The 14,413-nt window shown below is 34.0% G+C and overlaps 1 protein-coding gene across 3 annotated transcripts in view; it reads right to left on the bottom strand.

Moving 5' to 3' along the window:
* CSMD3 (CUB and Sushi multiple domains 3) overlaps positions 1–14,413 on the bottom strand; it is a 578,246-nt gene that overhangs the window by 186,249 nt on the left and 377,584 nt on the right. For all 3 annotated transcript variants that reach the window (XM_056483904.1, XM_056483905.1, XM_056483906.1), the window contains 4 exons: positions 13,154–13,310; positions 9,773–9,964; positions 8,892–9,018; positions 8,051–8,253 (listed from right to left, as the gene is read on the bottom strand). In XM_056483904.1, the coding sequence (XP_056339879.1) occupies positions 8,051–8,253; positions 8,892–9,018; positions 9,773–9,964; positions 13,154–13,310 (679 nt within the window). The remainder of the gene's footprint in view (positions 1–8,050; positions 8,254–8,891; positions 9,019–9,772; positions 9,965–13,153; positions 13,311–14,413) is intronic.

Below are 14,413 nucleotides of genomic sequence, written 5' to 3'. Positions count from 1 at the left end.
AAGAGTCTTTTCTATATCTGTCAATTATGAGATCAGATAGATTACTAGAATGCTGTTAAGAAAAAATAAAATTTCCTTGACAAAAAAAAATAGGATCAAAGTTTCCTTTTTACATTAGTATGTTACAAAATGGCTATCCCTGGCCAGAAATGGGGTAAGAGGGAAGTAGGAACAGACAATAAGCTGACAAATTTGTAGTATTAGTAGTCAACTCCATTGTTGTATTGTTTGTGCTACATTGATGGTTGGAATAGATGATCTTTTTAGTCTTTTCCAACATTAATTATTCTGTTACATATATATATATATATATATATATATATATATATATATATATATATATGCCATTCCCTCAAAATATTCTCTCTAGATAAATTTTTGTGATGTTCAGTCAGTTCTGAGCTTGCAAAAAAACCTCCAAAACACTTTCCTTTCCTTTGTTATGGATTGCATACAAGAGAATATGTATTTCTCTTACAAATTGACTAAAAAATGAGAGATGTTCAACTGAGAGGAGAATAAAACCTTAGAGAAACAGAAAATAAGTCTCCAAGTGGTTCTTCCTCCTGTACATTTGTGAACTCTACTGTAATCTGAATATAGAAAAAAGATAATAGTCCTGAAGATGTACCTGTACTTGCAGGAAAGGTCCCATTACATGTGTACATGTACATGTATCTATAAAGGATGGCACATGACTGATAAACAAATGAAACTAATGATACTGAAAAAGATGAATAGAAAAATCTATCTCCAAAGTAGCATTAAACAAAACCAGAATTTCTCAGTGACAACAGAGAGCAGAATAACTATGCCATCTAATTTATCCACCATTGGAAAATGGCTTCCCCACTCACGAGGCTGAATGTCAATCCCACACTTTTCTTCTATCATCTATATAAAATAATTAGCAATACACCATTTTCGAGATTTCTGCAAAAACAGCTTAATATACTATTGCCCTGTGTACAGAAGTTATTGTAAGATGAACTCACGTATATTTAAAGATGTGCAACACCACCTCCATGTGATTTTGCAAAAACATATCACATGAACCTCAGATGATGAATTCATCAGTCCCACAGTATTTAACTGAATTTTCTATATAAGGTTGCAAGTAAGGATGCTGAGTAATCAATCTAGTATATGAATGCAGAGACTTATTTTCATGGTGAAATATCCACAATGCAAGTGAATTGGGTTAAGTTTCTTTGTACATAGAAGACAAAGCATGGTAAGTCTTGGTGACATGCCATTTTTTCCATTTATTGGTAGCAAAAGAAATACAAAGGAAGAAAAGCTTAATTGAGATTTTACTCCTTATCCAGTAAATGGAGTCACATATCTTTGGTCCCAAAACAGCATAAAGAGGCAAACTATATTATTAAACATAGGCCATTTGATCATCAGCCTTCCTCATATCCTCCTTCTATGATTTGCTACTTGGAATAAAATCATACAATTGTGAATGTGGATATGGACCAAATTGTAATGCTTCTCTGTTTTTGCCACATCTAAATATTAGGAAGGCACTTTATACATAAAAAAGCATAACCCGTATACTTTTGACAAATTTTTAGTGAGTAATACAAAACAGAAAATAAAATTCATGCTATTAATTAAATCTTCAAAGTATCTTAGTTGAAATAATTTCAAGGATTTGTGTTATTACATTAATATTTTGCTGTCTGGTACTCTATTTTGATCAATAGTTGGCTTGGAATAATTCAATGAAAGAGATTGGATTAACTAAAGGAAAAAAATATAAGGAAGTTAGAAAACCTTCTCTAAAATAGAAAATTAATTTTATTTATAATATTAAGAACCACACAAGTATATTTTTGCACTTCCAAGCTACCTTGCTATATACACAGTTATACATATCTGTAATGGACTTCTTCTGCAAGTAGAACAACCCATTGGAACCAAAAATTAGAAACGTAAAGCAAAATGTTCAATTTTATTATTCTGTAAAATAAAACATAGCATCAGATTTTTCAGATATGAAGAACAGCTTTCCCACATATAAAATTGAAATATTAAAGTAAAATATTAAACTGGGACACACAGCATTTGAAATTTGGAACCATATCAGCTTGATCTCCCTGAAATGCCATGTCACAAGTCAGACAAAGTCAACTTTACATATGTAAATTTAGGACAGGTGAAAAGACTTTCTATTCATAAATATCTAAAGAGTCTGGACAAATGATATTTCATGGGGTTTAAAATCAGGAATTTCAATTATAAATATAATTTATGCCATGGTGACATTGCAGAGAGGAGCATTTGTTTATCTATAATGTTAAAATTACTTATAATGTCACAAATTTCTTTTGATACTTCCTTTCAGCTTTCACTTATTAATACTATAACTCCAGGTCTCTCTGGTCTCAAGGCATTTTACATGAAAATATTAAATGTATTTGTCTGCATAAAATTCACATGCCCTCTATGCTACTGAATTAAGATGACAGCTACTAAGAAGTTATTGTCATTTACAAACTTGTGACAGGAATGACATTTTTTGTCATTGAAAGACATAAATGGTCATTCCTTTCACGAATAGCTGCTTCTTTAAATAAAGGCAACAGCAGATAGAAGGAATCAAACCTATTAAATGGTTTCCTTCTGTTAAGCCTCTCGATGCTAAAAGCAAAGCAAACCCACCCTCACCTCCAAAATTCAATGAAAAAAGAAACCATGAAACCAAAGAAAACATATACCAAAACCACTCCCTGCAAACCTAAAACAAAAAACTGAGCTGAATTTACAAGTGTGGACATCCACAGATATTTCTGATAGAAAAGTGATCCTCCTGAAATCTCTAAATTCAAAGGATTCTTCTCAAAGTTCTCAGCAAACCAGAGTGTGAAAATATTTTAGATTAAAAGTTCTTTGTGCTGTGGAATAGACACAAGAAAAAATAAATCCTATGTTAGTAACTTCAGAAATTGAAAAAGTTATGTTAGGAAGTGATCCCTATACCAGCAGTGGTAGAAAACAGCATTCTCAGAAAGAAACCAGTAAAATTCCCCATATGCATTTGCAAATCACCTTCAGGATATAGAGATATTTATTACTGGAAAACTGAAGAAAAGATAAAAACCAAAAATATAGGAGGGTGTTCAGCATTCAAAGAATCTTCCTAAAGGTGACTGTGGCTATTAGGTCTGTCTTTGAACAAAAGAAATTCCACCAATAAACCACAACAACAAGAGAACAAAACAAAAAAAAAAAAGGAAAAAAAATTGAACACAAAACATTTAGAAGAAACTGTGACTATAAATCATAAATATAGAAAGCTGACTTGTAAGCATTTAATCATCATGGTAATCATCATAAGTAATATGATGCATTATAATTCCAGACTGGAAATTAATATTGTCAGACTCAAGCCATGCAAGCAGATATCTGCCTCAAGTGTTCTAGGCTTTTTCCATAGAGTATAGAGGCAAGTAACTCCAAAGGGCTATTCACCCAGTCTTAAAATAAGGATGAACAGCTGCAGTTTGACAGTAAATCCAAGCATTTTAAGGCATATCCTGTTATATAAGAAATTGCTGCCACATGATATAAAATACTGCTGCAACATCTATTTACAAAACCTTCCCAATACTCAAAAAATATTTACAGCTTATTTCTGCACTAGCTGCCTTATAATGGTCTAAAAAATGCTCTATCCTGTGTGATGTTTAATTAGTCAGAAATGTGACTACACTCTGAGATCTGAGCAGAATGCATTCTGTAATTCTGAGTGATTCAGTAGTGCAGCTATTGGTGGTGAAATAATGGTCTACCAAAGATGAATACAGATCCTTCCTTCCTGCATTAAAGATAAATGGCACCTGAAATGGTAAAATTAGCAAAGAGAAAACTTTCCTGTAATACCAGATTTGAAGGCCTTTGAAATCTGTGGAAAGGATCTGATTTGGGATCTGATATGATATTACACACTTCAGACATATGAAAATGACTTAAAATATTATTTTAAATACACAATTATTTTCAGCTAATATTTTACATTTAATTGTTCTTACTCAACTACTTTCAGTTCTGTCCTTTTTTCACAGCTACTACTTTCATCTTGGTGACATGAAGTGATGTCAACTGATGAGAAAGTTTCATCGTGCCTAATATTTTGGTCTGACCCTGAGAAATGCAGCTCATGTCTCTGGCTAATAAATGATTATTTCCTTCTCTTTCTCCTTCACTTTTCTTGACAGCTTAGTTTTCTATTCTGTGCAGAATTTTCTGTTAAAAAAAATTACTGCTGATTTGATTGGTGATTTTTAGAATGTATTGGGCTCTTCATGCTCCATCTCTGACAGTTGAGAGAAAAATATGCTGTAACAGGTATTTCCTGTTTGCATATTGCTTCTGGCCTGTTGTCAACTTTTCACACTTCTTTAAGGATAGACCTCTGGCATCTGCTCTATAGCTACATTATTCACATGCCATTTAGGCATGTTCCAAAACCCTCATATTTTTATCTTACTGTTGAATCATCAGGGGTTCTTATTTTGCTTTTACACATAGGTAAAAAGTTTTTGAAATATTCTACTTTATTATACAACTTTTGCTACTTTGATTTTCAGGATTTGTGGGCTCTGTTTTCTATCATGTTACTTCACTGTAGTCTCAAAGAAGACTGTAGAAACTGAAAAGTTTTAATGTTTAAATTAAGAGACACTGTTGTGGTCATTTGCAGAGGTCCAACACAAAAATGAAAGACATAAAGACATATTAAAGACAAAAGACATACTAGTCCAAAATTCTGCTCTGCCTAATGTGAAGTAATTTATTTATTTGTTTACATTGGATGTATAAAAGAAGCTGCACTTTCAATAGCCCTGGATAATTGGTGGGAAGTACTGAAAAACAATCCTTTATTTCATCTGAAATTCATCACTTTTATGTCTTCCTCTCAGAGTAATGTACAATTGTGTTAAATTTTAAAAATTATCCTTGCCAGCCATAAAAAAATCCCCAGTATTCCTTAGTTCAGCACAAAGTAAATAATTTCTTGCCCCTCTAGTCTGGTCTTGTGAGACCTGAGCTGGAGTATTGCGTCCAACTCCTTGGTCCCCAGCACAGAAAGGAGAACAGGGTGCTGGAGTGAGTCCAGAGGAGGCCACCAAGATGATTAGAGGGATAAGACACCTCCCCTGTGGGGAAAGGCTGAGAGAACTGGGATTGTTCTGTCTGGAAAAGAGGAGGCTACAGGGAGTCCTGGTTGTAAACATCCAGCACCTGAAGAAAGCCTCCATGGAACATGGAGAGAGACTTTTAACAAAGGCGGGGAGTGGCAGGACAGGGGTCAAACAGAAACAGAGTATGTTTATATCACATATTAGGAAGAAATTCTTTACTATAAGTGTAGTCAGGCACTGGAACAGGCTGCCCAGAGAAGCTGGCACAGCTGGCAGTGTTCAAGGCCAGGATGGATGGAGCTCTGAGCAACCTGGTCTAGGGAAAGGTGTCCCAGCCCATGGCAAGAGGGTTGAAGGGTTGGAACTAGATGGTCTTTACGGTCCCTTCCAACCCAGATGATTCCATGATTATTTTCTTACTGAAAGGATTATGAATGTTTAACCATCAAAATACTTCTACTATTTCAGATACAAATAACCTTTTGTGGTTTTTTTTTTTTTTTTTTCTCTGCAAAAATAGGCAAGCTGGCAAAAAGAAACAAAATAAACTAACTGACACAATGGGCAAGAAAAATCTCATTGTCAAACCCTTTCCCTTCACATCCTCTAAATTTTACAAAATTAATAACAACGTCCATGTGTTTTAAATTATTGTTTTGGGCAGCCCTAGAAAGAAACAATTTTGATATTACATGCTGCAATACATAGCACTAATTAAATAATAATTTTCTTTCTACTTTTTATAAAACATTTCAGCTTTTTTGGGTTTTCTCTTCCACCCTTCCCCTTTTAATTTGGTGAAGGATGCTATCTCACCTGCCTTTTATATCTCCAGATAAAAATTGTTTTTCTGATTATATTGGATTGCTTATAGAGGAGTCAAATATAAATTATACCATATTATCAGTGGTGAAAAATTTCACTCATTAAATGACAGTTGCAAAATTGTATAAGAACAATTGATAACATGAAATAAAAAACTGAAAGGAACTAATTGGAAGGTTAACTCATTTTTGGAAACATTTTTTTTTGTTGTTGTTTAAAGGGTAAGAATATAGTAGAGAAAAAAGTAAAGCCTTCAAAATCTTAAAAGAATTTGAATATAAAGTATCTGTTGCCACTGAGTAACATTCCTCTTGAGGTAAAAGGGCCGATAATCCAGTTAAATACTCTTACCCAATTTCATTAAATGGCAAGAGGAAAGTAAAAGCAGATACCTCCCTTGTGTGAGCTTTCTGTTTGTTAATTACAGTGTAGCTGGAGTATGAAGACACCATCTGTTTCACTCAGACATTAGCTACTCAAAGAAAGTATGTGGATACTTGAAACAGAGTTGCAAAGAATTGTCCTTCTCTTCCCTTCATCTCCTCGAATATTTTTCATTATTGGTTAGTGAAATAATATGTCCATAGAGCAATAGTGTTATTCAGGTTGTGTAGCTATTTTCACATTACTTTTAAAATCTTAACTTAGGAAAAAACAAACAAAAAACCCTTCTGTTCTACTGAGAATATACACCCAAACTGTGCCACATCAACTATTTGAGAAGGATCACTCTGGTTTTGAGAATCTGGACTCAAGAGAATGAGAAATGCTGAAGCAGTAAAACTTCATGGATTCTTTAAAGTGTCATTATAATGCAACAGACTGCAAAAAGCATGGAGAAACAAAGAACCACTCAGATAAATTTCTAAACTCTCTTTTCTCATAAATCACTGCAAGGGCATCAGTAGCTGTTTTATAACTTTACTGCCATGTACTAGCCATTTTTCCTGGTAACTCCATTCTTATTCTGCATCAATCTATTTTTCCACTCAGCTTAAATGACTGCCTAAATAAGTTCAGTGTATAATGATCTCCCTCTCTGGCTTCAAAATTAAATTTAAGACCATGGAAATACATATGTGAGAATCTCTCAAAGAGGCTCTGGAAGGAGTTAAGGTCGTAAAATGCCAAAAATACCTTGGAGCTGAAGGATTAAAACCTCTATTCATGGCTTCAAAAATATGGAGCAGAAGCATTCTTTCACTTCAAATAAAACACATTTCACTTTGTGCTCACATTTACATAATTCATTCTGCCTTCAAATTACTGTATGCACATACATGTATTTGTCATACACATAGAAATAATGAGAGTAGGGGAAAACAAGGGCTAAACAACTACCAAGCTCAGGAAGCACAATGAGGTAAATAGTGTTAACATTTAGAGTCTCTGTGTCAACCCGTGTTAGAAATGTTGCTGCTGCTACACAAAATTATATTAGACTAGATCTTGCTAATCCTGAAAAAAGAAAAAAAATAATATATATATATATATATATATATATTTATATAAATTTCACTGACCAGAGGAAAAAGAAGGTCAGTATGGACCTGGCTCAATGACTTCTTCTGTTTCAGCAATAAAATGTCTAAAGGGATTTAATAACAGTTAGGCAACTGTTTGGATTCGTCATCCTGCTGCCTGTAATAAGATGATAAAGCACTGGAAGGCAAAAGGGAGAAGGACATTGCTGTTCCTGTGGAGCTCTCTTCTGTTTCATCACATACAATCACAACAGAAATGAAAATTCCCCACAGATGTATCTGAAAGCAGAAACTCTTACTGATTAGAAAAGGATGAGGATTTTGACATGCCTACATCACCTCCTTTGTGAGAAACACTAATCATAATTATAAGCATTCTGGCACTTGAAAACCAAAACTAGCAAAGAACGTGATATTTTTTTGGTTTTGTTTATTTGTTTCTTTAAGATGAAAATATAGCTGTACAACAAAGTCTGTGCCAGTTCTTTCCCTTAAATCAGAAATGTTGTCACGTGTTTCCAGCACAATTATTTATCTGTGAGTGAACTATCTTATAGAATAAATTAAAAATTAAATTAATCAACTTACTTGAAAACTGTATGGCGAATCCAGATTTACTGATGTAAAAATCTGTGTCAAACTGGATAGTTACTATGTTGAGTGTGCTGTGAATGCCTTCAGGAATAAGGGAGCCACTAATTTCTTTGAGCAACATCTCATTCTCAGGTGGACCATCCCAAACTCGAAGAATGTCATGGGATGCCTCAGTATCAAAAGCAAGAAATTGGAGGCTGAAAGAACATCATTTTATTGTCAGCTTTAATATTACTCAACAACACAACTTTAACAACAAAACTAAACAACAGAAAGAAGCAAATGAAATTTAATTTCAAAGGGTAATTTTTTATCGTGTTTCAAACATTTATCTTTGAATGCATGAAATCCCAATACTAAATTGAATTTGAAAGAAAAACACCTTAGAATATTTGAATTTGTCCACCATAAAGTAATATATTAGTTGAACCATTCAAATAATCTATAAGTATCTACACAACCTTTTCAGAAAAGAGTTTCAGTTTTTCTCAGACAATATTATTTATCACATTCCCACCAAAACAAATTAACTAAAAAGAACTGTGAAAATGCAGGTTGTGTTGTTTTCTTGTTTTGCAGGGGTTTTTCTAATGTAGCCTTTAACTGGAGAGTTCTCTACCTCCATCACTTCACAAAATTAAAACCAATTGTAAAGCTCAGTCTTTTTTGGATAATGCTTGTTGAAAAATCAACAATTTCAACTCAAAACCAGTGATCTGCATCTTAAGATTTAAGCCCAAAATCCCTTTTTTTTTCCCCTCCATTCTAGAGGCAACATTTGGTTATTAGAGTAAAAAAAAAAAATTGTTAAAATGTTAAGAGCCATTTTCAGTACCTGACAATATTTCCTGGGTCTACTTCAATCACCCACATGCAACGCAGATTGTTGTCATAGGGAAAAGGATAACCAGGAGACAAAATCCTTCCTGATGACTCTCCTTTAAACCGTCCCCCACATTCAGCTAATAAAAAACAACATTATGGAATGATCTTACAGCTAATCCTCTGAGCAATCAATTTACACATTTATACTCTTTTTTTGAACAGGTTACACAATTAAACTGATCATATTCTGTAACACTGTAAAACAGCATATAAGGACTGCATTTCACCCCTTGGTTCACCTACTTACTCATTCCCAGCTTCCTCTAAATGAAGATGAAAAAGAAAGCTACTATAATATTTAAGTCTTGTCTTCTTTTCACTTTCCTAAGGGAATAATTGATCCTGTAGGTAGCTGCAAAACTTATGAAATTATAGTAATATTGTAAAGAAACAGGAGGGACAAAAATGCAAAATAACTTTATATCTCTTCATATCTTGTTTTATCTATTTCGTATAAATATATGAGATTTTTCTAGTTTATTGATATTTATATATAAGTAAAAAAAACCCTAGTTTTACAATGACTTTCTGATTAAACTTTTTCTATTGATTTGCTGGCATTAACTAGATTTGCATGTATTAGGACTTTCAGTATGCACAAATGTTTAAGTATTACTATCTTTTTTTAAGCTATTAAGGCAATACTGCTTAGATAAACTTAGATGAGATGCATGCAGAGAGAAGTATAAAATGCCTGTGTAAATATATTTGTACACATATCAGATCATACACATCAGATTTTACATATATCTAACAATCCTTACAATTCTTTTTTCATTCTTGCATTCAAAAAAATAAGTAAAGCAATAAAAAGATAGAAGAGTGTAATACCAATGCATGATGGTAAAGGATAGTCCCATGCCCTTCTTTCCCCAGTCATACATTTTAGAAGGCTACTTCCATGGAGTGTGTAACCTGGATTGCATCCATAAATTATAGTACTTCCAGCAAAATGACCTTGGTCACTGATTTTATATCCAAACTGTGGCACACCAGGGTCCTCACAGTGTGACAGTTCAAAACCTGTGCGAGGAATAAAATGTTGTATTTACAGAATCAAACAGATAAATACAATAATGACATTCAGATTTTTCTGCTTTTCAATGGAAATCAGTCATTTTCAAACTGCATATAACAACATCTTTAGGATTTCTTCTCTGTAAGCAGTCTAAGTAGGATAACTGCCTATACACTATTCTTAGAGCACGACCACACTGTGTCATAAATTCAATTTTCCTAAGAGTTCAATTAAGGACAGAAAATATCTGTAACCATTATCAATAAGTTTTAAAATTTTATGATCTATTATAAACAAGCAGCTACATGGACTGTCCACTTACTTGTGAATAGACATTTAAAGGCTCATAAACAAAACTTTAAAGCAGATTTCTCATTATTTTGCATAATAACAATAGCAGCACAATAGCACCTGTGGAACCAAAGAAAAACTGCTATTTTCATCAATCCCTATCCTAATGATAATGATGATATAAAGAATTCAAGCCAAATGACTTGGACATTTTTGAGACTTAAGAGATGTAAAGGAAGAAGAAAAAAAGTAACAGTGCATTACATGGAAACAGTGAGGTATACTAACTCGTGGGGAAACACAAACTGCAATTTGGCAGAAAAAATTTCTATTTGAAATCAAGTTTTCTGTTATTAACTGAGAAGCAACTTGAAATCTCACTTTGTTCAAAACCAAATAATTTTACCAATATCATGTGTCTTAGAGTGTGTGTAGGCAAAAAAAAAAAGAGCCTTTGTATCAGAATGCTATTCCTATGCATAGGTAATATGGGAGGAAATGAAGGGGTTTTCATGGCTGCTTTGTTCAACAAATCATTCACTCAGCATCTATCCATCTGGTCAACAGTTGGTAGCCTTTCACAATCTCTCCTCAGATGCTGCATTACTACTCTTCATTGAAAAAAATTTCTCTATTTTATTTTACAGGCAAAATAATTGTAAATTCATTGTAGATGTTGGATAAAGCTGCTCAGGTAAAGGGAAGGAAAAAAAAAAGTATATAAAAATCTGTATCTTTCTGGCTTTTCCTTCAGCTCATTTCATGCTCGGCCAAATATGTCTCAGCCTCTACAACCTCTGAGCTGAACTTTTCTCACGGAAAAGTTCCTTTTCCTAAACTATTGTTTCTTCATATAGTGTGTGCTGCAGAAGCTCTGAAACACTTTAAAGAGAGTCCCAGAGGAAGAACCATTTTTGATAATTCTGGTCTGGACATTTATTGACCAGTTAGAATTTCCTGTGTCGTAAGAAAACTTCTGACTACACTGTGAAAAGTTCAAATCTGCCTTGATCACTGACATGCCCTCATTTCTGGACAGCCCTCTTACAGACACAGAACAAAAGTCAATTTTTTAATTGACCACCTCCCTTTTGAGGGTGAACATGTAACTCCATTGCCTAACCCTGGGAACCAGCAGCATTTTTGCTGCCCTAACTGTGTGTGACCAGAGCAGGCGGAGGTGCCTCAGCCAGGGCATGGTGGGGCAGTGTGTGTGGGGCAGCACACAGGGAGAACACCTCTTTGAAGGGTGAAGCTTCCACTGGCCCAGTAGAGGGACTTGAACTCCTCCTAACTCAGCAAAGGAGCACTGGTTTTTGACCACCTGCACAGCTCAAGGGTGAGATCCCACCTGAGCCTCAAGGCAGAATGGTGAGCTCTCCTCTGAGCAAAGGCTGCTGCTCTGACTGGGAGCTCTGCACCTTGTCTCCTGGTTATGGATCCACCCAGACAAAGCTCAGACCCAGCTCTTCCTATATCCAGTCTAAATGTGCCCTCTTTCAGTTTAAGGCCAGGACCCCTTGTCCTGTTATCACCTGTCCTTGTAAAGAGTCCCTCTCCATCTTTTTTGTAGGCTCTCTTTAGGCTGAAGGTCCTATAAGAGCCTTCTATATTCCAGGCTGAAAAGCCTCAAATGTCTCAGCCTTTCTTCATAGGAGAGGTGCTCCAGGCCTCTGATCATCTCTGTGGCCTTCTTCTGGATTTAATTTTTATTTCCAATTCTACCAACAGCAACAAAAGAAGATTCATCACTGTTCAGGCTAAGAATTCTTCAGGCTAGGAAAGTGTACTCTAATATAAATGTCTCAAAAAACAGAAATGTTATTGATAAGGTTCAAGTGCTGGTTGTACCTATATAAATAAGAAAAATTAAATTCCTTGACACTTACATAGTGACACAGTCCTATTTTAATCATAGGTTAGAGTCCTGTTCTATCACATGCTGTTACAGAATATAATTATGCAACTTTCATCTGAAAAATAATTACATACTCTTTTACTATCCTGAAATATTTTCCTTTCATTCTGCAAGAATTATGCAATTTTTATTAAAATTGGTTTTAAAAACATTATGTTGAGCTTCTCAATGAACAATTTTTGAACAGGTGAAAAATGAATGATTTGAGCACAAGGACAAAAAAACCCATGTTGATAGCTATGTTGCAGAATTACCTTATAACACTATCCTGCTTGATAAAAAATAGCTCTGCATAATAATTCAGTGATGATGAAAAAATTATACACTAAAAAATCATATACACTACATGTCAATAGTCATGTGCTACAATTTTCAGAAACTGACACTTGGCAAAGTGGATGTATATAACTTCTTCCATATACCCTCTAAGCCAGAGATCAGAAACAATTTTTCTTCTCCTCATCTTTATAGTGTAAATAGGTTTTTGTTAGGAAACTTTCTTTATCATTTTGGTTCCAAATTGGATTATTCTAAACAATAATCCAAGCTCAGAAACAAAAGCAAAGTAATTGTCAGAGATGAGTTTTAAGAAGGAGAATTTCCTTCACTTATGACTTATCTTCATGAAGCAATGCTTTTTGGTTGCATTTTTTAAATTACTACTCATATACTTTAATACTTTTATGTCCTAAAATAATTATCTGAAAGTTACCCTGTTTTTATTTATGCTTTCTAAAACTGAAAAGTACCCCTCTAGAAAAACGACAGTGATTTATGTACCAGATTAAATATCAAAGCCGAATTTCAGTATGCTATGTGTTTAGGGTTTTTTGGGTACAGCAATGAATGTATATTATTTTGATGTGTGATTTGCTGTCAATTTCTTCCATAATTGTCATTTAACTGCATTTTCATCTTATGAGTGAAAATTTTCATTCCTTTAAATTCCTTTAAATCTATTCCTACTGTTTTCTCAAATACTTACTGGTGTACACAAGCTGAAAACCTTCATCAGTGCCCTCTATGTCCGAGTTAAATTCCAACCATAAATGATTTGAAGTGCTACTTAGTGTCAGGCCTCTTAATGATGCTCCAGTGTATGCTCCCAGCAGGTGAGCAGTGTTGTCTTTGCCATCATAGATCTGTAAAAAAAAGGAGTTTTACAGTCATGAAGAAAGAAAAGAAGACATCTTTTACCTACAAAACAATTCTGTACATCTGCATTAAGAGGAAGAACAGCTCTGTCAAGGGAGACCTATTGCCAGTCAAGCTGAAGTACTATTTAGATATACTATTTGCCTCTCTTGACTTAAGCTGACTCAGGGGTGGTGAATTCTCAAATGCAGTTTAAAATATGTCAATTCCTTTTTTATATAACAGCAGAAGGGGGCAGAGGTGCCATATCAGCTCAGGTTTTTTAGATCTCTGTGTTTTCTCTTTCACTGTCAGTATTGTAATGCTGATCACAACCCATCAGCAACTATAATGTGTATCTGCCTCAAGTCTGAGGTGGCAATGCAAAATGTCATATATCCCCAACTTCAGCCTCCTAAATAAACCTAGGGTGGCTTTTCATCCTGTGAAGACAGGTTAAAATATAACTGTGAAGTAAAAGGTGACTAGGAAATAAATTTACAACTGCTTCTGTAAGTTGAAAGAGTATTGTAATCTATATGTAAATCATAGTACCACATTTTTATTATTTATTTTTCTTCAAGTGTTTTTCTTTTCCATCTATCAGAATACTAAATATGTTGGACAATATTCTAATAATTCTCAGGAAATTTCCCTAAAAATCTAGTTGCTTTAAAACACCATTGATAATTGTATTCTTGTAATTCCTAAAAAACCCTTCCTATAATTTAAGTACAATTGCTCACCCAAACATTATTTCCTGTAGGATTTATTTAGTGACTTCTATAATAACTAAAACTTTGATTGATGTAGTTTATTAAAAAAATTCACTTAAAAATCAGTAAATTGACCTGTGAGTTTGCATTTTTAGGCAGGAATCTTCATCAAACAGAAATCAAAACAAATAGACCAGCAATAGTAGTAAGGCAACATATTAAATGTGAAGTATTATGATGCCTGTTCCCTATAGTAAGAATGAGTTGCACACCTAATTCCTGTTTTCTAGAAATCCTTATGTCTCTATTAATAAGTAATACTTTAAATTTAATGATATGCTGAAATAAATAAGTGACTTCTAGCTAGCTGTAATGAGCAATTGTACAGGAGTGTA

The sequence above is a fragment of the Oenanthe melanoleuca genome, chromosome 2 (assembly GCF_029582105.1).
Source record: "Oenanthe melanoleuca isolate GR-GAL-2019-014 chromosome 2, OMel1.0, whole genome shotgun sequence".
In the NCBI taxonomy this organism is placed as follows: Eukaryota; Metazoa; Chordata; class Aves; order Passeriformes; family Muscicapidae; genus Oenanthe; species Oenanthe melanoleuca.
Note: the sequence above shows the minus strand (reverse complement) of the source record. Positions and strands in the feature narration are given on the sequence as shown.